The sequence below is a fragment of the Dermacentor silvarum genome, chromosome 1, assembly GCF_013339745.2.
Source record: "Dermacentor silvarum isolate Dsil-2018 chromosome 1, BIME_Dsil_1.4, whole genome shotgun sequence".
In the NCBI taxonomy this organism is placed as follows: domain Eukaryota; kingdom Metazoa; phylum Arthropoda; class Arachnida; order Ixodida; family Ixodidae; genus Dermacentor; species Dermacentor silvarum.
In genome coordinates, this window is record NC_051154.1 from 385121965 (window position 1) to 385145859 (window position 23895).

The 23895-nt window shown below is 46.1% G+C and overlaps 1 protein-coding gene across 6 annotated transcripts in view; it reads left to right on the forward strand.

The window, feature by feature from the left end:
• Window positions 1-23895, forward strand: part of LOC119446088 (protein sidekick-2-like) — a 224147-nt gene that overhangs the window by 26001 nt on the left and 174251 nt on the right. For 4 of the 6 annotated variants that reach the window (XM_049660634.1, XM_049660631.1, XM_049660632.1 and 1 more), the window contains exons 6-9: window positions 11045-11350; window positions 12470-12555; window positions 18483-18705; window positions 22217-22507. In XM_049660634.1, the coding sequence (XP_049516591.1) occupies window positions 11045-11350; window positions 12470-12555; window positions 18483-18705; window positions 22217-22507 (906 nt within the window). The remainder of the gene's footprint in view (window positions 1-11044; window positions 11351-12469; window positions 12556-18482; window positions 18706-22216; window positions 22508-23895) is intronic. The other 2 variants (XM_049660633.1, XM_049660636.1) reach the window with 2 other exon arrangements.

The window sequence follows — 23895 nt, forward strand, 5'->3', positions numbered from 1 at the left end:
AGTATCCTAGGGTCTCTCCACGCAGTAGGTTGATCGGGTACTGGTAGTAGTTGGTGACCAGCATAACAGTTGACCCAGATGTTATAGTGAGCACGGCAAACGGAAGAACTATGCCCTTGCGCTGAGCAAACACATCGGACGGCGTGAACACTACAGTGGCGTCAGAGTCGGCAGCAGACGACAGGACAAAAGACATCGACGACTCAGGGGGTATGGTTGTGCCGGCATGAACAATGAGTTTATCGGCAACGTGAGGAGAGCCGGTCAGCAGTGATTCACATAATGGTAAAAGCGACACTTCGGCAGGCGAACAGTCAATGACAGCATGATGACGTGACAGAAAATCCCAACCAAGGAAGAGGTCGTGAGAGCACGATGGTAGCACGAAACACTCAATTATATATAGAACTTCGTTGATGACGACAGGGGCCGTGCACACAGCTGAAGGGTGAATTCGCTGCGCGCTTGGCAGTGGCGAGCACCAGGCCAGAGGGAGCTGTAGTCACTTTTCGGAGTTTGCGACGAATGTTCTCGTGAATGACGGAAACGGCGGCTCCGGTATCGACTAGCGCAACTGCGGGTACTCCCTCTACAAAACGGTAATAACATTTTGCGGCGAAGATGGAGGTCTTGAGAACGTCGATGTATTTGCAGTTCTTGCCTCAGGAACTGCACCAGTCAGTTTCTCGCTTCAGTGGGAGCTCGACGACGCAGGGGTGAAATCGAACGCCGACGAGGGGAAGGGGAATGACGATTTTCTGATCGTTGATCGGTTTCAAGACGTCTCGGTGAAAACGGAGACGTGGCGGCGTATTGTGGTGCGTAGGTGGGTGTTTCAACGGTGGTAGGCGTTGTTGGGGCGCGGCGGCGACAGAAGCGCGCCACATGGCCAGAAATGCCGCAGGGCGAAGCAGGCCGGTTGTCTTGAGTGCGCCACGTCGCGGTTGGACGAAAAAACTGCGGTGACTGTCGGGCAACAGGAAATGAAGCCGGATGCATGGGCGATGAAAAGGAAGCTGGCGGCGGAGGAGGCCGTGCAACCACGGCCTCCTCCGAGCTGTAGCGACGTAGGGTGATTGGGAAAGTCGGTATAGGGCAGCGGCACACTCATAGGATTGGGTGGGGAGGTTGTAGGAGCTGCAGGAAGGGCTTCCGATATCTGATTCCGGATGGCTTGCTGTAGCGTTGGACTCAAAGCTGCCGAAGGTGCGTCGCTATGAGGCAGCAGTGATGGCTACCTGGCCACCTCTTCACGAATAAAAGCTTTTATATGTTGCGATAGGGTCGAGTTGGGCAGAAAGTCCGCAGAAATCGCAATGCTCGAGACGGAATCGGCATGCTGCATGTTCTGGCGGTCGATGGAACGTTGGCGGCGCAGCTCTTCAAAGCTCTGACATAGGTTAATAAGGACGGATACGCTCGTTGGGCTTTTTGCCAGCAGCATCTGGAATGCGCCATCCTCTATGCCCTTGAGGATATGCTTGATCTTGTCATCTTCTGACATGGTCGGATTTACCCGCTTGCACAAATCGAGAACATCCTCGATGTAGCTGGTGAATGTATCTCCAGGCTGCTGTGCGCGCTGGCGCAGACGCTGTTCAGCGCGTAGCTTACGCACAGCGGGGGCGATCACAGACATCGGCAAAAAGTGTCTCAAATGCTGGCCGGCTTCAAAAGTCTGATTCGTGGTTCAAGAACCACAGTTTGGCTACGTCGGTGAGGTAGAAAGACACGTAGGCGACCTTAGACTGGTCGTCCCATTTGTTATGGGCACTTACACGTTCGTACGATGAGAGCCAGTCTTCCACGTCGTGTTCGGCGGTCCCACTGAAAATGGGTGGGTCGCGATGAAGAGGGACGCCGGCGCAGACGACAGTGGCAGCCGGTGGTGCAGGAAACGAAGTGGCTGAATCAGGCATAGTGCCGGGCGACAGTGTTGGTGTTGGCAGGGTTCGAGTGCGGAGCTCCAGGACGAGGCGAAGGATCTCAGCAACCTCTACCAAATGCGACGAGGTTTATTGTCGTCGGAAACGTTGCAAGAACTCTACGTAAAGGTAGGCACTGCAAGGGCTTTTCGTAGCACGGGGCTCACTCGCGATGACGGCACGATACTTCGTCTTCCTCTTCAGTCGGCACATACACAGGGACGGCCTCTGCTTCATTACAATAAACATATAAAATCATTTCATGACCTAAATATTGGACACGGGTAGCGCAGCAATCGGAGGATTCCACCACAATTGTCAAAAGAACCGACTACTTGCAACTGCATCTGTACTTGTAATACTGATCACTGAATGCAAAAACTGCTCACGTTTGTGCAGCATGATTTTAAGTGCGCAAGCATTTCAATGTTTACTCACTTAGGAAAACAGTCGCTGACGCGTGAGGCTAGAAACAATGCTAGATAGCGAGGTACTTGCAAAATGCGTCCTATAGCATCGATGCCCAAAATGTGTAATACTTGCACATTTGAAATTTTTTTTTCGTTTGTTCGAATGTTTATATCGTTACGTGTGGAAAGACACAGACAAAAGAGACTATTTACAATGTATTTACAAGAGGAGAGTAGCCAGAGACCAAGATGGAAACCAGCTCGTAGCAAATCCAGCTGCTCGTCTTCGTCTTTATTTGCGCCATGTCTCTTGAGCGTCTGTTGTATCGCAACACAACCCCCGGCGGCGAAAGCACCGTTCCGGTGCCGTTTGATATGTGTGGCAAGCAGAGAGTTATAGGGTTTGAGCCTAACGACGTGGTCAATATCACTGGTGATCGGAGCGGCTCACGTTGTGAGGCTGGCTGCAACGATTTCGTAGGCGACATCAGTGACTTGACGAGCCACGCGATATGGGACTTTGTAGCAAGACAGGAGTTTCTCGCAAAGGCCTACTTGACTGGAAGGCGAACAAAGCAGCACTAAGGCGAACGGTGAAAAGTGTACGTCAGGGTGACAGAGGTCGTAGCCTTGCTTTTGGTTCTCTTATGGCAATGATAGGCGAGCGCATGCAAGTTGTCGAGCGTGGTCAACAGGAACAATGGCATCACGGGCATATTCACTTGTCGAAGTCGTAGTCGATGGTTGCAAAGTGTCTACCGGTAGCGTGGATTCATGGCCATACAAGACGTAGAACGGGGAACAGCCGGCGGTGTCAAGGCGAGAAGTATACGCGAAGCTAATGTAAGGTAGAGTGATGTCCCAATTGCGGTGATCGGCTGAAATGTATTTCGCCAGCATATCTGTAAGGGTGCGATTCAACCGCTCGGTCAGGCCATTGGTTTGTAGATGGTATGAGGTGGTAAGTTGATGCTGAATAGAGCAGACGCGCATGATGTCATCAATGACCTTGGACAAGAAGGTACGGCCTCAGTCTATGAGCACCTGACGTGGAGCTCTATGCAACACGATGACGTCGTGTAACCGGAAATATGCCACATCAGTCGCGCAGCTGGTAGGGACAGCGCGCGTAATGGCGTAACTGATCGCGTAGTCAGAATCGACAGCAACCTACTTGTTCCCCGACACAGATACCGGAAAAAGGTCCAAACCGAGACAACGGAATAGCTCTACCAGGATTTCAAGTGACTGCAGGTAATCAGCGGGAACTTGGGATGACTCCTTGCTGCGTGGACATAGCTCACAAGCTACGACGTAACGTAGCACTGAACATGCAAGACCGGATCAGAAGGAGTGGCGGCGTAATCTGTCGTAAGTTCTAGACTCGCCCAGATGTCGTGGGCACCTCGTGAAGTTCCTTTATAACGGTCGAACGGAGGCGCCTTGGGATGACGAGAAGCAGATCGGGGCCTTCTGGATCAACATTATGACGGTACAAAGTACCATCCCGGAGAACTAAGAGGCGTAAGGAAGCGTCGTCGGGCGCGAATTCGAAGCGATCGATAAGCGCTTTGAGCGAGGCATCACGACGTTGCTCGTCAGCGATGCGGAGTACCTGTGACACGGGGAAACACAGGCAGCATTCTCGATGTCAGGGACGTCAGAGATGTCTACAGAGTAACGCGACAAACTCTCCGCGTTTTCGTGCAATCATGCGGACTTGTGAATCACAGAGTATGAAAACTCTTGGAGCCTCAAAGCCCAACGACCAACCCGGCCCGTGGGATGCTTTAGTGAGGTAAGCCAGCAAAGAGCATGATGGTCGGTTACTACGGAAAAGGGACGGCCGTGAAGGTAAGGACGGAACTTGGCAACCGCCCAGACAACAGAAAGGCATTCACGTTCCGTAATGGAGTAGTTGCGCTCTGATGATGAGAGAAGGCGGCTGGCATAAGCAATAACGCGATCGTGACCACGCTGACGCTGAAATAGTACAGCGCCTACATCATGACCACAGGCATTCGTACACAATTCAGTTGGGGCATAAGGGTCGAAGTGGACGAGGATGGGTGGAGAGGTCAAATGCGTGATGAGACGAGGGATGGTGGCTTATTGTGCAGGTTCCCATGAGTAGGGCGAGCCTTTTTTCAAAAGGTCAGTGAGAGGCTGAGCAATAGCGGCAAAATCTTGGACAAAGCGGCAGAAGTAGGAACATGGCCCAACAAAACTGCGAACGTCTGTGGCTGATTTTGGAAGCGGATAGTCTTGGGCGGCACGGATTTTGTATGGGTCAGGTCGCACTCCAGAAGCGTCGGCAAGATGGCCCAAAACCGTAATTTGGCGGCGGCCGAAACGACATTTCGATGGGTTAAGTAACAGACTGGCCTTACGAAAAAGGTCAAGTATGGTGGAGAATCGTTCAACGTGAGTATTAAATGTTGGTAAATACTGTTAGGAGTGTCGCGGCCGGGCGATGCTGACACGTGCCATACACATACCGACGACAGGAACAGTACCGCCATCCGCAATGCTGACGACTCGTGCCGATGAAGTGGTGAGGAGCCTTCTGAGTCGTCGTCGAAAGCCAGCACTCATAATAGAAAGATGGCTTCCTGTATCGATCAGTGCAGTGACAGGATAGCTGTCAACGTTAACGTCAAGAAGGTTTTGGTTCGTACGTAACGTGAGCAGAGGATTTGAGGGCAGGGTCGACAAAGCATCTTAGCCTCCAGAAACTGCATTACCTAGTTTTCCGGCTGGGTGCTGGCGGCGATAGGCGGCAAAGAGAAGCGACGGGGTTGGGGCGAACGAGACTGATGGCGTCGAGGGGAAGGTGAGCGGCCGCAGCGAAGGTTCGGAGCTGGGGCATTAGCGGCAGTGGGTTAATGGCGGACGGCATAGGGAGAATTAGGCCCAAAGGTGCGGGAATGAGCGCCTGCGTATGTCCGAGGCGGTGGTGGCCATCGGTTGGGGCAGTGACGAGCGACGTGGCCGATGCGACAGCAGTGGAAGCAGATAGGCCTGTCATCTGGGGTACGCAATTCGGACGGGTTACAATATGTGGCTGAAAAGGACTGCCGGAGACGAGGAGGGCGCTAGAGAACTGTGGAACGCTGGGTTGAGCCGACAGACACACGGCTCAAATTCCTGTCTCATAATGACCTGAATCATCGCAATCGCGGTTGCTGGCGGATCGAGAGGCGTCGCGGAGAAGGTTGGCGAACAGGCCGCCTCGAGCTCGCGGCAAAAATGCGGGTTACAACGTCACAGGCGGTGGGCTGACGCGGTTGACCCTCACATGTCGACGTAGCAACACTATTGGGTTGCAGCATGATGTCGTTTGTGATACGGCGGCTCTTAGCTTGTTCAAGGTGACAGTATTCTTATATAATGACAGATGATGGATCGTGATGGCATCGATAGTCGAGACGTTGCCAAAAACAAGCAAATAGAAAGCGCCGTCCGCGATTTATTTTAGTACATCAGCCACTTTATCTGTTTCAGACTTAGTGTCGTCATCGTTGCGGCAAAGAGCCAAGACGTCTTAGATGTAGAAAACGTACGGCTCTGTAGATGTCTGAACGTGAGTCGCAAGAGCCTTTCTCGCGGCAACCTTGCGTCCAAAGGGGTCGCCGAACAGTTCGCGTAGCTTCTCTTTGAAAATGTCCAAGCTGGTTATCTCGTCTTCGTGCGTTTGGAGCCGCATGGATGGGGTGCGGCTGAGATAAAAGATGGTATTGGCGAGCATAATCGTTGGGTCCCGTCTATCATTAGCACTGACGCGTTCATAGAGCTTGATCCAGTCGTCAACGTCGTGTCCCTCCAGGCCAGAGAACGCACCAGGATCGTGATGGCGGGCAACCGTGACGATTGGAGCAGTCTCATGAGCCGCAGGCGTTGCTGATGCGGGGTCTTCACCGGGAGGCATGGTGACAAGCTCGATGTACCGACCGCTCCGGAGCTCCGTGGCGAGGACGAGGATCGCAAACCTCCACCAAAATGTTACGTGTGGAAAGACAGAGGCAAAATAGAATATTTACAATGTATTTACAAGAGCATAGAAGCTAGAGACCAAGATAGAAACAGCTCGTGCCAAACCCAGATGCTCGTCTTCGTCTTCATTAGCGCCATGTCAGCGTCCGTTCACCCCTCCCCCCGCATATGTAATGTCCTCTGCAGCCTTTAAGGCACCTAAATAAAACATTAAATATAAAGTCACGTCTAAACGTTGTTTTGTTAGAAAAGCGAGCCCTCAGCCCCGGTGGCACTGATTACCAATGCAGTCAGCAGCTGTACGTAGATTTTCCCTTATGTTTGCGCCAGAAAACCACATACAGCCTTCACTACGTTAAGTACACGAAGCCCGATCAAAGTAAAATTGCTACGCACATGGTCAATTATGCTTTTAAACGTATGCAGACGCACAATGTCTCATACGCTACACATTTCTTAGTTTTCATTAGTGGTTTATGAAGTTGTATGATCAAAGAACGTTCTCGCAAAGAAACGTCAAGAAAGAGCTGCTTGTGAATAACAATGTAAACTTTAGTATAAGGGATACTTCCACCTGTTCGCCAACGATAACTGAAGGCTACTTGAAGGGCTGTGAGCGGAGCTACCTGCTCGGTCAACAGTTGCGCTTTACTGTTTCGGGTTAGTTAACGTTTCTGTTAACTTGCGGTGGCAGTTTTGACGTCAACATGTTCCCAATTGCATAATATACGAAGAACTGCAACACGGATGCATTCCTACCAATCACTCAAGCTAAACGGAAGGGGAGCGTAATTGCCTCGTTCGTACATTTCCGAGAACCACAGGTTGTAGTAGTGCATCGCATTGATAGGCACCGAATGGTATGCGTTTTTCTTTGTCTGAAAGCGCGCATCAAAGCTGTGGAAAAAGACGTGGCAGTTGCAGCAGTGATGAGCAGGCCCAGCTACCAAGGCTGCGCTCACTCAGGCGCACTTCACTAAAACAGAACCCGCACGAACGTTGACGTGATATGTTCAGCGTGCTTGTGCCCGAAGTATCGTAGCATGAAACATGCCGAAACCAGCAAGATACATTTACCTTACTTCCATATAATAATAAAAAAGCTGTCGGATGCGCCTAGCGTGCCTGTAAAAAAAGTATCAGTTTAAGCATCGATTGCAATCGCAAAGTAGAAGAGAGCCATACGAAGTAAGGATAGTGCTTTGATCGGCCGTATCGACTTGTAAGCATTCGCTTGCTAACTAAATAAACAAGCATAGTGTCAGCGCGCATAGAAAACATGAACACATCAAACTCGATGACTGCGGACACTTGCTGTCAAACCGCTGGCGTGAGGAAACACGGCGGCAGCAGCGATCGAAGTGGCCTTCGTGCAGTTGCCTATCGCTTCAACGCAAATTGAGCGCTGAGCGCATCCCACACAGCGCGCACAAAGCTACGAGTCGCCGACGCACCTATAGACTCTGGCCCCAACGCAGACCGCTCTCAAATTACGGCTGCACAACCGCGTGCGACCACGCGCAGCCGCCACATACACTTGGCAGCCGCAGTAAAACGCCATCCCCCCTCCCTTCCCTCCCCCGATGCCTCGCAACGTTGGGTGCCTCACGCGCGGCGAAAGTCGACGCACTTCCTGCCCGCTTTTTTCCCTTTCGCGCATACAGCGTAGGGCGCGCGGCGACAGTGTTACCGCCCTTGGACCTTAGACGAAACCTCACGGCGACGACGACGGCAGGAATTCACCTGAGTGTTCATATAATTGCTATCGCAATAAAAGCCGAAGGGATCGTAGGAGGTACTTTAGCCACAGCCTTATTTTACGTCGGTATGCGGCTCACAAGGTTTCATAAGAAATCAGGTTACGGTCCGCCTACTGAAGTTTTCCAGTGCGATGGAAGAATCACTTAGTGTTAGAGTAGCAGGCGTTTGAAAATTCTCCGGCGACTAGCAGCACAAAAGGGCTGACATCGTTAGACGTGATTGGCGGAAAGTTACAATTCTTGCAAAGTGCTGGACTAAAGGTGAAACCCTGTACTACCCATTGTGCATGTAAACGGGATATGAAAGAAACGACGGGATATGAAAGAAAAAACTATACCAAAAGGGTTCACGATGCCCCGGCGGTGCTCTAGAGCTGACGTTGTCTGAATACCCACCACGGCTCTTGACGGTTCAGTAGCCGCCAGAACAGACGTTAACAAATGATTTGCAGAGTGTTACTATCACTGGCTCGCTTAGCGAGACGAGAATGCAGTCCAGCGAACACGATAATTTCTCTGTATGACGTCATTAAAAACGCTATTTTCACATTCAGATATATGGAAAAGTAAGACAATAGTGCATGCGTCCCTGTGACTGATTAGCTTTGAAATTTGATGACGAGTGTCTTGATAGGGAGTAAACAGGTTCAACCATCTATACGCACCCGCTGAAACGTTCTGTGTGCATACTCAGCGTGAAGTGGCGTGACATTTTCGTACATATATTTATGGTTACCTGCTCGTCCGTTAACCTTTGATCAAGACAGTGAAGAAGTTCTGTACATACAAAAGAACTCCTAATATTCAGCGGTCCAGTCAAATGCGATTAATTTGAGACTATTGGTAAAGCTGTCCAATAACTATCGTGAACGTAATAAACGGAAGCGGAATGCAGTTATCAAAAGCGCAGTCTCTCTGAGACTGCACTTAGGCGTCGAATTCTTATCCCAACATTAAGCTCCAGAAACAGCGATCTATATCTTTCTATCATTCAATTTCTGATCTTAAAATCAGGCTACGAAAATTGTGCAATTTGAACTGGAGTGTTTAGAGCTCGGACAATTCAATTCATTAGAGTTATTATGAGCAGCAAACGATGCTTATTTTTTTTCTTTGAATACCCGCACGGTGTCACAAAATAAGGTCATACGTCTATAGGAAAGTCATGATTAAGTTTTGTGAGAAAATGCACTCATACACTAGTGTTGACTTAGACAATGAATGGAATAAATTAGATAGACATTAACTTTACATTCACAGAACCTTTATCTTCTACAAGCCGATTGGAAAACGTTGAGTCACTTTAGCATGCGCTAAAGAGGATGAAGGCGAAAGCCTTCACGCTCACGAGACATTCATTAAACTGCTTTGACATTCGAATGCGTTGTTACTTCCTATTACTTGTTTTCTCTTTACTTGTGCTCAATTTCGGTCGCCTAGACATCGCCACCGTTTATGCGACCATTGGAACGGTCATCCCGATTTCTTTCTTTTTCGTGTAGCGCAGGCAGAATGAGAGGGACGGGGAAAAGCAAATTAGACAAAAACACAGCGCTTACTTTCAAGAACCGATTTATTTCCAGTTCCCGCAGGCGTACTTATACTCCTCCAAGCGTCATAAGACACGTGTAAATTGCTCGGCCAATATAAAAAAAACGGGAAAACCACACGCAGACACTTTTGTGGTCACACATTATTTAGAAGGGTGTCCGCTCAACGCGAACCGAGGTAATCGAGCTCTTTTATTGTTACATAAATGGCGCATGCGTCACCACATGTACCTATGCTCATAGCTTGCGTGGTCATTTGAAACTTGCTTCAATTCATAACAGTTTCTTTAATGTGTCTGAGACATTATCTGAGACGTCACTTGAACTTTGTTGCCAGACGGTCGTCGGATTTTTCGACCCATGAAGCTTCTAAGGGGTTCGCCTTAATAAAGCGTAATATTTAATATTAACAGAGTGTGTTAGGTGAGCGTTTGCGGTCCACTCCGCTGAGACTGGCATACGCTTGCAATTTCCACACATCTCCTTAGCGAGACCATTAGTGCACTTCCACACAACGCTCATGCCGGCAGCTGAACGATGATTGCGTCCGTCGCTCCGCTTAAAGAAACGATGGAACGGAGCGTGGGAGCGCGTCTACTTATCTTCTCGGTCGATTTGCAGTCGAGCTGATAATGCGTCGCTTGCGTCTCGGCAACACTAAAGTCCCTATATAAGAAAAGTACCGCCATCTACTCTTTCCTCCGCTGCCTCCTCTCCTAAAGCGCTTGCTTTGTCTTTACTTTTTGCTTGCGAAAGCCAAGTCCACGGTGGCGCACATAGAAAGTCCACGTTGAAGCTTTCAGGCCGGGCGCGCGCCGCCGCCGCCGCCGGCGACTGCGGCTGCGCAGAGGACTTTCAACATGGCTCTGAGGCGGAAAAAAAGAAAATATAAAGAAGTGAAAAGCGCGCGCTATCATCGTCCAATCGGAGATACAGGATAACACAGGAGAGAGCGAAGCGGCATTTGTCAAAGGATGGCGGTACTTATATAGGGACTTTAGGCAAGACACGCTTCTCAATTTCGAAATCCACTCGGTTCCCTGCACTGTCTCAGCGCGGGAAATTTGAGCGTACGCAGTGCTCAAGTAAAGCTGTCTAACAAGAAAACTTAGCAACGGACGCTGATCATTCATAAACTACGGTTTGAAGACTCAAAAATATGGCCTCAAAAATATATCTTGTACGCATTCGAAAAGCGGACGTTTGGTGTCGTCTCACGCGATTGTACAGGCCACGCCGATGTGGCGGCCTAGGCCAATCTAGGCCAATCGCGTGAGGCGAAACCGAACGTTGGCGTTTCGAACGCATACAACATAGCGGGCCTGCTATTTGTGACAGAGTTCCAAACTCTGAGAATGGGTTAAGAGGCATGAGTCATGCGTTCTTAATTTGCTTTCTTTCAACAGCTCCGTCTGCGCCAAGAGATTTGATTGTGACTTCGATTCAAGATCGCTCAGTCACTGTAAAAATCATTGAACCAGTGGCTTGGAACGGCGTTCCTCTCGGATATCGCTACGGCTGGGGCCCTGGTGAGGAAGAACGGGACATAGACATCGGTGGAGAACATTTTGATGGCAACAATGCTGTCGTCGCAGTGCCAGGCGAGCCAGGAAGGCCCATCGTAATTTACGCCATCGCGCGTTGCGCGGATGAATCTGGCAACGAGCTGCATGGGCCCATGACAACTGTCAGCACCAGTACAATCGTCCCAAGTCAGTGTCGCCTTTTGTACTTAGCTTGTCGCTTTCTATACTGCTACCAGGCTTAGTTTTCCAAAATTCGCTTGGAGGCGTTTCCACGTCGTCGCTACTTCCATGGTACGCGTTTAATACACTAATGACCTTAAACTGTGCTTACCAAGCATCGATACGATTTAGTGGGAAGTAGCATGTACAGTTTCAGGTATGAATGCGGAGAAACTGCGAGAGTAGACAAGGACAGGAGCACTGTTATCAGGAACAGGAAATTGGACTCACGTACTACGACGCTATGCAATCTTCAGCATGGCAATGTGGGTTTACGGAGCACTTGCAATGTCGTGCCACAACACGGAAAGCCTGACGCTCCTCCTTTTAATGTTATATGTCAATTTGTCTCTTTTTCGTGTGTTTAAATCAATTGCGTTTTTGCATTGCGGAAATTTTGATGCTACAGCAGTAATGAGCTGAGAAAGAGGTTTGCTAGTTAGTGTACGTAATGCTAGACATACATGTGCGCTGTTTATTGTGTATAACTGATACATGACACAAACTCTGTAGTGTATCGAGATCGACTACGCAGATGTAGAAATTTCCGAAAAGAAGCGCATAGAAGGCCGTAAATTTTTGCTTCGCAATTATTTTGTATACCACGATGAAGTTGTAATTAGCAAACAAATATTTATTGGCATTGAGCACAATCTTGTTTATTCTAAGCTCTTATTTGTAGTTTAATGTTTTCGCTTCATTTGTCCACCCAAGTACACGCTGTGATATGCATAGTATACAGTTACCCTACGTTGCCGTACATAGTGGTAAAAATCAGGCGCAAGCTTTTCTGCGGTGTTACCAGTTGATAAACGTCTCTGTAATTAAAGCGTATAGTGGAGCCGATCTACTAGAGTATAGCGCTGAAGTGGCTTAATGTACATTGTGGAGCTTGAGTTCCTACGTTCGAACACCGCGTCGAGGCGCGTAATATTCGTGACACTCCAGTGATAGCTGCGCCCCCAACCCTTACCCCCACCCCCCAGCCTGGCTGTGAGCCGCTACGTTAAGCTGTCAGCCGCTGCAGGAAACTGCAGCGTTTCCTTGCATGCGCTTTTGTGTTGCAGTGCATGTTTTGCTTTGCAGCCCCATCCGGCCTTACGGTCACTGCGCTTAGTTTGAACCGGGCACTTATCACATGGCTACAGCCAGGACGGACAAAAGAGTACAAGGTAAGTGAACAGGCGTAGCATTTACAGCGCTCACTGTTTCAAATATTTAGAAGCCTGATAGTATCGCTACCTTTCCAACAGTCTATAATTTGCCTTAGCACTCACATATTCATTCGTAAAGCGTCTTTTCTCGTCCGGAACAAGGAATATTGCATGCAGCGGGGCTCTACTGAATTCTAACGTTCTTGAATACATGGCTCTAAGTTGTGTGGATCAATTTACACACGTAATAGGACAAGACCGGGAGGAAACGGTGTGGCATGGTAATAGTTTATATTGTAAGTCTTTCAGGAATGGAATCGGCTTTTGGGGGCGCTAACAAGGCGTTATAGTTTTAGATTCGGAGAGGGTGTATATTTCTTACAATGAGAATCTTTAGGTACCGCAATTTTGTATAAACAACATAGCTGGTGACCCGCGCATCTGCAGCAGTAGCACAGATGGCTATACGTATATGAGAAATCAATACAGCGACGCCTTGAGGCATAAGTGATCTTGCCTGTCTTGATTTAGTTAGTCTTTTTTTTCATAAGTTTGTCCGTCGAGTCTTACAAAAAAGTATCATGTTGTATGGCTGAGAGTAATCAGTTTTTAATGTGTGAAATGTGGTTCTGACACAGCAAAACTAAGTGGAAAGAAGAAGCGACAGAAAGAGTGCTTTTTATGTCCCCACGTAGTTTTGCTGCGCCAGAACCACATTTTAAGCATGAACCAACTACTCCAACATCGCATTCTACTACAATCAATTTGGCTGACAACCCCCCCCCCCCCCACTACAAGCCTGGCAACCACATGCATCTCAGGGCAACAGAACAATAGTATACATTCTTGATAATGAAGTCTAACCACTATGTTATTACACGCTCTATCGTAAGTAGAAAAACAAAAGAATAGAAAAAATCATTTTTTTGGATCGCGCTTTATACTGCAATGCAGTGATTTGGGCTTGCTGGTATGACATCGTGAGGCTTATAGCGCGTGCAAAGACAAGGGCGAAGGAAGACGTGAAACACAGAGGCGCTAACTTGCAACAATCTTTATTTCGAGCAAACCCACACATATATACAACTTTTTCGCGTACATCATCATACATGCGCCGTTTGCAAAAAAAAACTACCTTGCACACCATTACGCAGGTAAGCAATCTCTTCGCGGGAAAGGGCAATTGATGGTTTTCACACAGTTATCCCCGAGCCTATCAATCATTTCTGCTGGGGTAATTTCGCGAGTTAATCTTCCTCCGGCTCTTCCCCCGATGGTGACCACTCGACGTGTGCTCCAGCATACAGAGACTGCTCCATCGTGGGAAGAGCCCGAGGAAGATAAACTCGCGAAAGTATCGAAGAAATGATTGATAGGCTCGGGGATAACTGTGTGTCAAAAGCATCAATTGCCCTTTTCCGCAAAGCGTTTGCTTACGGGCGTAATGGTGTGTGTGGTATTTTTTTTGCAAACGGCGCATGTAGCTGTATATATATATATATATATATATATATATATATATATATATATGGCCATTGCTCGAAATAAAGATTGTTGCAAGTTAGCGCCTGTGTGTCTCACGTCTTCCTTCGTCCTTGTCTTTTCACGCGCTAGAAGCCTCACGCTTTATGCACTACTTGACTCCTTAATTTTTTTACATATGCACTGTCAGGACAAGGCAACAACTGTATACTTCAAAATAGTAAAATCATAAACCACTATGGCTTAATCTACTATAGCGCATGTGTAATAAAATTAATCGAGACACCCGTTAATTTTTCGCATATATGTATTGAGGAAGCAGTACACAATGCGAAACTAATGCTTCATGGCCCACTTCACACTCACTAAAATAAAACGAAGCGGAGTAAAGTTGGAATCAAAACAACCGATTAGTATCGTAGTTCGTAAATAATAAAAAGATCAGCCTTTGTCTCTATGTAGTACAGTGGTAAGTTGACACGAAGTAGAAGTATTTATCGTATAATACGGTCACTATTCCGGAGACGCAATATCTTATAAGCTAGTGTTTGCGTACCGCAATTTGCCCTGGCACTAGATATTTCAATTAACCGATGTATAAGAGTATCAGGTGTTTCTTCTTCGTGATATGTGTAGTGAAAGTACATGTAATGTACCTTTCTCTGCCTTAACGCTTCAAGTGAAAGTCTGTGCGTGAACAAATATTTTAGCGTGGTTTAAAAACGCGTGGTTTAGCATGTTCAAAGAATTATACGTTGCTAGCTGATTGAATGGCCTACTTTTAAAGCTTCAATGAAAATTTAAGGCTGGTATGGTACGTCTTGCCGCGTACCAGAAGGAAGTAGCTGAGCCTGGAACCAACCTGTGCATTTGAAAAGTCGTTTCCTCGCAGGAGGTGGAATGTTATGCTCAAACAAATTATTTGTTTGAGCAGCCTTACTCACTTCTACCACAACCCATTTACAGGTATTCGCCAGTTCAGGCTCTCATCGAACCACACGCCAAGAAAGGTTTATGAATGTGTACTTTGTAAAATGCAATCTTGAAATGATAACTTCAAACAGTACAATGCAGTTTCTCCCTTGACCATGAGTATTTGATATTTAGTTTTGTGAATTGCAAGGGGTTTGCTATAAACCAGATCTCCAATTCATTAAACCCAGCAGTCGTGGAATCCCACGAATCATTCTTACCTTTAAAGTAGAAGGCGGGTTCTCGGCATACAATAACATGTTTAGGGTACTTGGAATCCTTGCGATGTAATTTATATAAATAAAAAACAAAGTCGATCCTAAAATGGATTCTTGGGGAACAACATGTAGTGTAATAAAGCTTCGTGTCGTTATCACCTAATGAAAAATTAATGATTGGTGTGAACAAAGATAGCCATTTATCAGATCCCAAGAAACGCCCCGTATGCCATAGGATCACAATTTTCTGAGCAATCCATTATGTTTCAGCGTATAAAATTTCTTCGGAAAACCAAGTAACATGGCTAGCGGAACACGTGTTCCAACATGTTACTTACTAGTTCATTGATAAACTTGAAAAGCGCCTGTTCTGTTGAATTTTCCGTCCGAAATCCAAATTGATCCGATACTGTGGCCTTAATAGCGGTTAGATGCCTCACCAACCTTATTTCTTACAGGTTTAGTTATTTTGGCGAAAAACTGCACAATCGAAATTGCTCAGTGATTATGGAATTAATTTATTGTTTCACCTTTGTGCAAAACTGCAACTCTAGTAAATTTTATTAGCTCATGAAGATCCGCAGTACATAAAATGACGTTGCAGAGGTGGGCTACATGCTTAAAGATAATTTGTCACGCTTTTGATAAGTTTTGCTTTTATCTCGTCGGAACCGCACACCTAGTTGCTTTTAACGGCAGAATTAATTCGTGTACCTCTGCTGACCACGTTGTTGACAAAAACATTGTCGCAATGTCAATGAGGAAATGCGTATTTGATTCTCAAGAAGCCAAAGCAGTGCTTCAATTTCATGCACCAAAGCTCGAGAAGTGGCTAGTGAAGTTGTTCGCTAGCGGTTTTCCCGAATTGTTCCCGTTTTCAATCACAACTAGTTCATGAAAAGCATGCTCGATATGAATGGCTAGTTTATTAGGCGTTGAGTAGTTCAGCAGTGTAGTCCTGTACAAGCGCTCTTACCCTTCTTTCTGTGAGAGAGGAAACGCCAAACTTCAAACATCTATAGCGGTAAGTTGCCAAGAACGACAGCGTCCATTCAGCATCATTTTTGCCCACAATTATGCACTGTAGGTTGTTCTGAGTGGCGTTTCACTCGCCCTCTTCGTCGTTATTCAGCATAATTTTTTCGCATTGTCAGTCGTAAGGCTGTTTCATTATGAAGTGCAGCGTGACAAAGAGACCCATGACAAAAACGAAGGAAGCACATACGAAGCACACAGAAATGAATTTATCTTAATGAACAAAAAAGAAGGGGTGGGGAATAATACTGATGCTTACATTGCGCGTTTATTCATGTCGCGCTGTAGTTATTAGAGAACCGGCATAAACTCGTCCGCGTTCCAATTCTTAGGTAAGGCTGTAACCACTTTTTTTGCTGCCATGTTTTGAATTTAGCTGATGCATTCTGAAGGAAGCTGAATGCAACAACACTCGCGTACCGTGCACTAGACGTACGGTAAACAACTTCAGGCGGCGAAATTATTTAGAAACCCGCCACTATGGCATATTCTGATATTCCACGGTGCAGTTTTTGGACGTTAAACCCCACAATTTATTATACAAGCCGCAATAATATGTACAAGGCGCAGTTAGCATTCCCGGTTGCACGATGAAGAAATGTTTGAAAGCAACATATGGTTGCGGTGGCTGAGTGGTCAAAGCATTTTCTGCGAGCGCCGAGGTATAATAAGTGCTCGGATTAGAAACCCGCTGTTGCCTCACCATTTATTCGTCTACAGTTTCGCACTTCGCGTTGCCTACTACTGTTCGTGAAAATTTAGGCAAAAATTTTTCTTCACTTTGCACTTACTCATGTATTCTGAACAAATGTAAGCTTTCCCTTTTCTTCCATGAAGAACAAGCCATGAAGATAACGGAAGGCTTCCCTGGTCGTACAAGAGACTTGAAATGTGAAGTGCACTGTAGAGGCATATGCTGATAGCGTAAGTGGCTACTTATAAAAATAAGCTGTGGGCGGTGATGCGCTAGAAACTGGCAACCTGCAGCGTAGTGGGCGTACCTATTCTGATTCGCAGAACAAAGATGGTCGCAGAACAAACATGGAACAATATGGAACATGCACATCCATACGTGCGGCCCTGTTAAACGTTTGCAGAAAATATTAATCATAAAAGTATGCCACGCATTATTTCGTAACTACACAAGAAATAAAACTATGTTGCTAATGCAACCATTTTCCGTCTAAGCATTGTATTTTCTGCGTACAATCCGCCATAACTTATTCGGTATTCTGATGCCGTTTACATTTTCATTAAAACGAAACCGTGAGTTTGGGATGAGAGCTGAGGTGAGTATCTGACGTGTATATTACGAACCATTTGTACAGTGAAAGTTTACAATGAATGAAGCATTAGCGAAGTGCTTCACGTCCTCTTCCTCCTAAACGTATCTGTGAACACAGCTTGAATTTATATAACGAAACTTGAGCGGTCTTGAGGGTGGCTAAGCATGGGCCTCTTTAAGTATACCAGACGTACCGCATTGTTGCAGCCATACAGTACCGAGTTTTCGCGTGTTAAGTGCGCTCAACACACGTGATCTGAACTCGTTTCAGACTGGGTCTAAAACGACTTCATATTTACCCTATGTAGTGTAGCTCCAAGGTATGCCAGGAGTACACTAGGGAGGGGGGGGGGGCTGTACTCCTGGAATACGTTATGCGTTCACTTAAACAAGGTACCATATATATGCAGCAGACGACGCTCCTAAAATTTCGGCACTTTATAGCGAGATAGTCCGTGTCACTGAATTCGTTTTCTCGCCCTCACCGCTAGCTATCACAAATCGGGGCATTCGCGTCGGAAGGAATGTAAGGTAGTTGCAGTGTGATAATCAAGTAGTATTTGGGCTTAGAACGTCATGCAGGTCACTTGCCTGCATCAAAAGAAAACGAAGTGAATAAAAACTTCCGGCATATACATTTGCGTTATTTCATCTGTTTTCGCACAGCGTTGAGGATTACCGCGCTTCTATAGCAGGTTTCACTGTATTGCGTGGCCTCATTTTTGTAACGCGCCAAGTCATTTTCGAACCATTTCGTACTACGTCTTTAGCTCGGGCACGACTCGCACGCCTGTACAGCCGTTATCTCTGGAACGGGCCACTCGGCACTCCGTGCGATAAAAAAATAAAAAGAAAAGAAACACGGAGCATGCAATAAACTTTACAAAATGCGGGCGATGACCCGGAATATTCGCGAAAACTATGTATGAAGTGATGTACCTTTTGCTTATCAGGTTTCTGTAAAGCCGCATGGAGCTGCTCCAGAGGATGCAGGGGGAAAGAGCAACGATAGTATGCGGAAGTTCAAGATATCCGTGGACAATCGAGAGTCCAGGACGAATAGCTTCATGCTCCAGGAGCTCTCCCCGCACCAGGAGTACGTGGTAGAAGTCCAAGCCTGCGGGGGCGTTGGATGCAGCAAAGCAGCGGCGGCCGTGTTTCGCACTGCTGCGTCAAGTAAGCAACGTGCTTTAATTCCCCGAAAGCTCGAACAAAAAAATCTCTGAAAGACGTTATGCTGTTACAAGAGGTTTTGTAAATATGTACGATATCATATGAACAAATTACCATGCACATTTTGTTGCATCAATGATACAGTCCCTTTAAGAGAACGCTACAGCGGCTTAGTAGGATAGGGTTCGGCTTAGGTGTTCTCCACCGTTGTCATCGCACGGGCCAAGGATTCCGGCTGCGTGCGGACATTTAGCGCTTACCCGGTGCATTCACGGAGCAAGCCGAGGTATGAAACTAGCAAAACTCGTCTGACTATTCACCCCGAGACAAAACGGAAAATTAGTGACTTGTAAGGCCAAAGCTCGTGCCCTCAAATGATGAACGTCAGCTTACCGATATCCTTAGGTCAGTAAACACATTCCACCTGCACTAACCTACACAGCTGAAACCTTCGAGGTAAGAGACATGAAAAGCAGCTGAGGGATGTGCATCGAGGCATGCAAAGGAAAGTGAAAGGGTATGCCATTATAGACTAGAGAAGTGCTGTAGTTGAGATTAAGAGTAACAAGTTGAGTTGCGCAGTCCGGTGCCTTTTTTTTCACCTGTTGGCTATTCAGAAATTCGTAATTTTTTTGTATTCTCTGAAGCCTATTTCACATGATACGATTTTCATTGCACCGAAAGTGTGATTTCCGTGGTATGCGACGGAAATTGCAATCACAGATGCCGATCCTCTTTTCTGCGGCTGCGAACAACCGGTTGGTCGCACATCGCACCGACCGCAGCGATCGCTGCGATTTTTCGTGGAAATCGCGCCGAGAGTTATTTCGCGGTTTGTTTCGGGAAATGGCGTCCGTCGCTCAACAAGCCCTGAACAGTGCAACAATCGAGTGGAGCGGTGGACTGCGGAACCGGTATGTACCATCGGCGCTAACACGCCAACAAAGCAGATAAAAATCGTAGGCCGGATTCGGTTCCTGATTTCTATGCGTTTGTTAACAGGCTACGTTGCTAAATAACCCACGTTGTTTTTTCGCATTGGCTTCGGGTGCTGATAGTATATACTTTTGCGTGCCTTTCTGTTACTTACACTCACTGATAGTTGTAAGCACTACGAGGTGTCACTCACGAGAAGACATGGCCTTCGGATGTCGTTTTAACGTTCTGGTTCGTTGCGTACAAGCAAATCGCAATATACGAAAACGGCACAGTTGTAGCGCGTATGCTTTCACGGACGGGGCAATTTAAGAATATGCAACGACGGACAAATGGTGTGTCAATGCAATATGACATGACACCACAGTATCCGACGTTTGAACGTCGTGCTATATGCGCCACCATTCAGTTGCATTCTGTTCGTGTGGGCTTTTATGCCTATTTTCCCCGGTGAATTAAGCGTCTCATTTCAAGGTTCTGTTACCATCGCTTAGGCGCGATTGCTCATCAAGCTTGCAAAGCGAACATACAAACTATATAACACAATGAAATTTCTGCAGTAACATATTTAACGCTTTGACTAGCACGAAACAGCATCGTCAAATTGTTTTGGAAGTGTTCATGCACGATAAACAGTATTTAAACAGTTTTTCTCTTTGCATGTGATAATTCGTTTCTTGCGCGGAAAACAACAAAACTTCAATATGTTGCAGACTTTGTATCCTTACTGCACCTGCATTAACCCTCACTTTAAAATGTAATTGTATATTGCACTTACTTCAGTTCAATATTCTGGTTTTACTCTGGTATTTATTCTGATTGTAACCTGTCACAGTATTCTAAGAAACTACTTCGCCGTAATCATCCCTGCCTTTCTTTACTTCTCTCTCGTTAAGCTGCTGTCAAACACATGCAACAATGCGGAAAGCAGGCGAGCACCTTGTATCTATAAACAGTAGATAACACATTATACAAAAGCAAATCGAAATCATGCAGTAAAGTCAGCCATTTCTATCAATTCCTGCGAATGATAGCATACTTTCAAGTGCAGATGGTTTTTTCGCGTCCACAGCTAATCAAGTGTGCAGACATATCACGAGGCATAAGCTATGACCAACAAGAGATAAGCAACTCATAAGTTTACAATTACGTGTATTACTTCAGAAACACCTATAACCCTTTCTTGTCAGTACTGCTTCTATAAATAAAGTATCATGCAACTTGCAAGGTATACAAAGAGAGTATGACATTTGCGTATTTCAATCTTCTTTTTGTTAGATTGTGAGATGCTGCCGCTTACTGATTTATTCCATGCGGGGATTTCATGGCATGTATGTGCAGACTACTCAAACTTCTACTGATCCTAGCTTACGCGGACTCCGACTTAGCCAAAATTCTACTCAGCCACGCTCACACGAACTCAGCCTCACGGGTCGGTCCAAGTCTTAGTGAGCTGACTCTCGACCGAGTTGATCGACCTATGTAAATATTACATGACAATAAAGTTGTGAGCTGTGAGGTGCTTGAGGAAACGTTGCATGGGAGTCCGTGTCACGCCTGATGAAAATAGAGAAATTTGTACGCAATGCAGTTAAAAAATTAATTGAAGATTGCGTGAAACATTTGCCTCATATTGATTCCAACAAGTGCATTGGACGTCCAATGCATCATACTTTTGCTGATAGTGCTGGCTGGCTTGGCCATTATTGGGTGGATACATTTGTACCTTTCAACATAACATTGAATTAATGACTGTGGTGCAATATATCAAAAAACGCATACATCACTGAAAGTACAACAATCTGTACAAACACATGTGCACGATAAGATGTACACAACTGCTAAGTACATGCACAGGCGGAATCGCACTTCGGCCAAAAAAAAGAAAAAGCACAGGCCGACACTGCAATGAGATCACGCATCGTTCCATGGGCTATAGGAGAAACATATGTGGAACCTAGCAGTTACTGCGAAGTAGCAGTTACGGACTCTGGCGTAGCCCGCAGCCGACCACTCAATCACTCTAGACAAGTGTGTTGTATTGAATTGCTCTAGACAAGTGTGTTTTAAGACTTGCCACAGATAATAGGCACACATTTACGGTCTGTATCTTAAATATTTAATGTGGCCTGCTCGAAAATTAAATTATCTTTGAATTGTGATACTTGCAAAGGTACGCAGTTTTATTCCATTGTTGTTCATGAAGAAACCTCATATCAAGGTCACTTTTCACCATATGGTTAATGCAGGCAATTTAAGTAGGCTTAAAAGTTTGCTAAGGCAACCCGTTTCGGAATACCAGATTCAATTGTACCTCGAGGTTTTCCTTGCAGTTTCTTACTTTGGTCGATCAACGTGGTTTAAATTAGCGTTCATTAGCATGCCCTGAAATTGATCTGACACAGGCTGAGTACGTGACAAGCTTGATAGATTTGGTTCGTCGAAGCTGGTGGCCTATAGTGTAATAAAACAATAGTCCATATTTGCACCTAACTGTCATCTACGATGGACCGCTATAATGAAACATGTGTTTCATGTGGAGGTTCTTTTCAGCCATAACGTTATTTCTTCCTGGCAGGCCCACCTATACCTGAACTACTTGGGGCCGTCGCTTTAGGCACCGATTCATTCCGTGTTGAGTACACCGTAAAGCGACCAGGAGTTCTGGCGGCTTTCGACGGCTTCCAGCTGCGTTACTGCAGCGAACGCAGCCACTGCAGGCAAATTCTTACTAAGCAGCAAAATGTCACTGTAGAAAAGTTGAAAGCTGCCACCGTGTACTCTGTTGAAGTGAGAACAGTCTTCAAGATAGGGGAAAGAATTGTCCTCGGGCCACCTGTAAGTTGTGAGGTGCGGACACACAGCTATGGTAAGTATCTATATATATCTTTGCTAAGTTCCAGAGCGGTGGCCAAGAACATATGTTAACACCATTATTGTTTCACAAAACAGAATAGTTAGACTGCATTACGTATATAGAACATGTGAACATGTGGATATTAGTAGCCTGGAACCGTGTTGATCTTACCGACATCAAAATTTCGAAGTAGGTAGATCCCTAATCGGGCGTATGTGAAATATAAGGTAAGAGATCCATGTTTTAAAATGAAAATTCATTTGAGAAATGCGCCATTTTGTTGTTATGTGAATGCACTTTTTATTTATTATCACGACATCGCTTACGAAAAGGAGGATGCCTTGATAATGTTCGCACCTTTCATGAAATATAACATACTGTAATGCACCCCCAATATGAAGTAAGGACGGCATGAAGCCAAGGAGAAGTAACTGACTTTCTTATTGAAAAACCAATTAGGGTTCAATTCTCCACAAGCTTCTCATTCTTAATAAAGTAAAACAATCATGAAAGTGGTGTACAAGAAAAACTCGCGTCGGTGGGAGCCGAACACCCAACCTCAGCATGACGTGTACCGTGATCTACCAATTGAACTCCGGCTACAGCGTTCCCTTCGCTTACTTCCGTCTGCTTATATGCACATATATTGATAACTGTGCCCTGCGACTGCTAACCAGTGCCACTCTCATTCATAGGCGGAATCGTGATATCTTTTTAAACTACAGATGTGTCACGTAACCACAGATGCCAGTAAGCTCTCGTGGGTTACAGCCATGGGTGACAGCCATGAAGGCTGTCATGTCAACAACATCTGGTAGTCACACAGTGCTATCGGGTGAATGAAATGAATGAATGAATGGGCGGGCGAATCCTATGAAGCCAACAGACAAAGAAAGCTTCCGGAAATTATTATTTTTTTAAATACTGAAGAGTAGGTATATACAGTTATTGAGTGTGGAATCAATTTGAAATAAGGCTATTAAACTTCATAAATTAAAAGGGAAATAAAAGCTCATTAACAGATAACGTGCCGCTGGTAATCCTGCAACCTCTACAAGACCAGTGTATGGTCCACCAATTAGTACAGCGCACAGAGGAGGAGCTTTCACGCAAGGGTGCTTCTAGCCGTGTTGTGAAGTGGCTCGAGAAAATCGGTCTGACCTGGCGGCACCCGTCTGATAAATATGTATAAATATCTACGTGTATTTCTTAGCACGAGGCTACCCTCGTGCTATGCAAAACACGTAGTATGCTACTAATACTATGTGCATCGCTTACTGGATGCGGCTTCTAATTTAATAGATCATTATGTAGGTCGCAAAAATGTACTACATAATGTGCGAGCCCAGGCTTCGCAGGAATTCAGTTTTTTTTTCGGACATCCAGTGTACCGGAAAGTT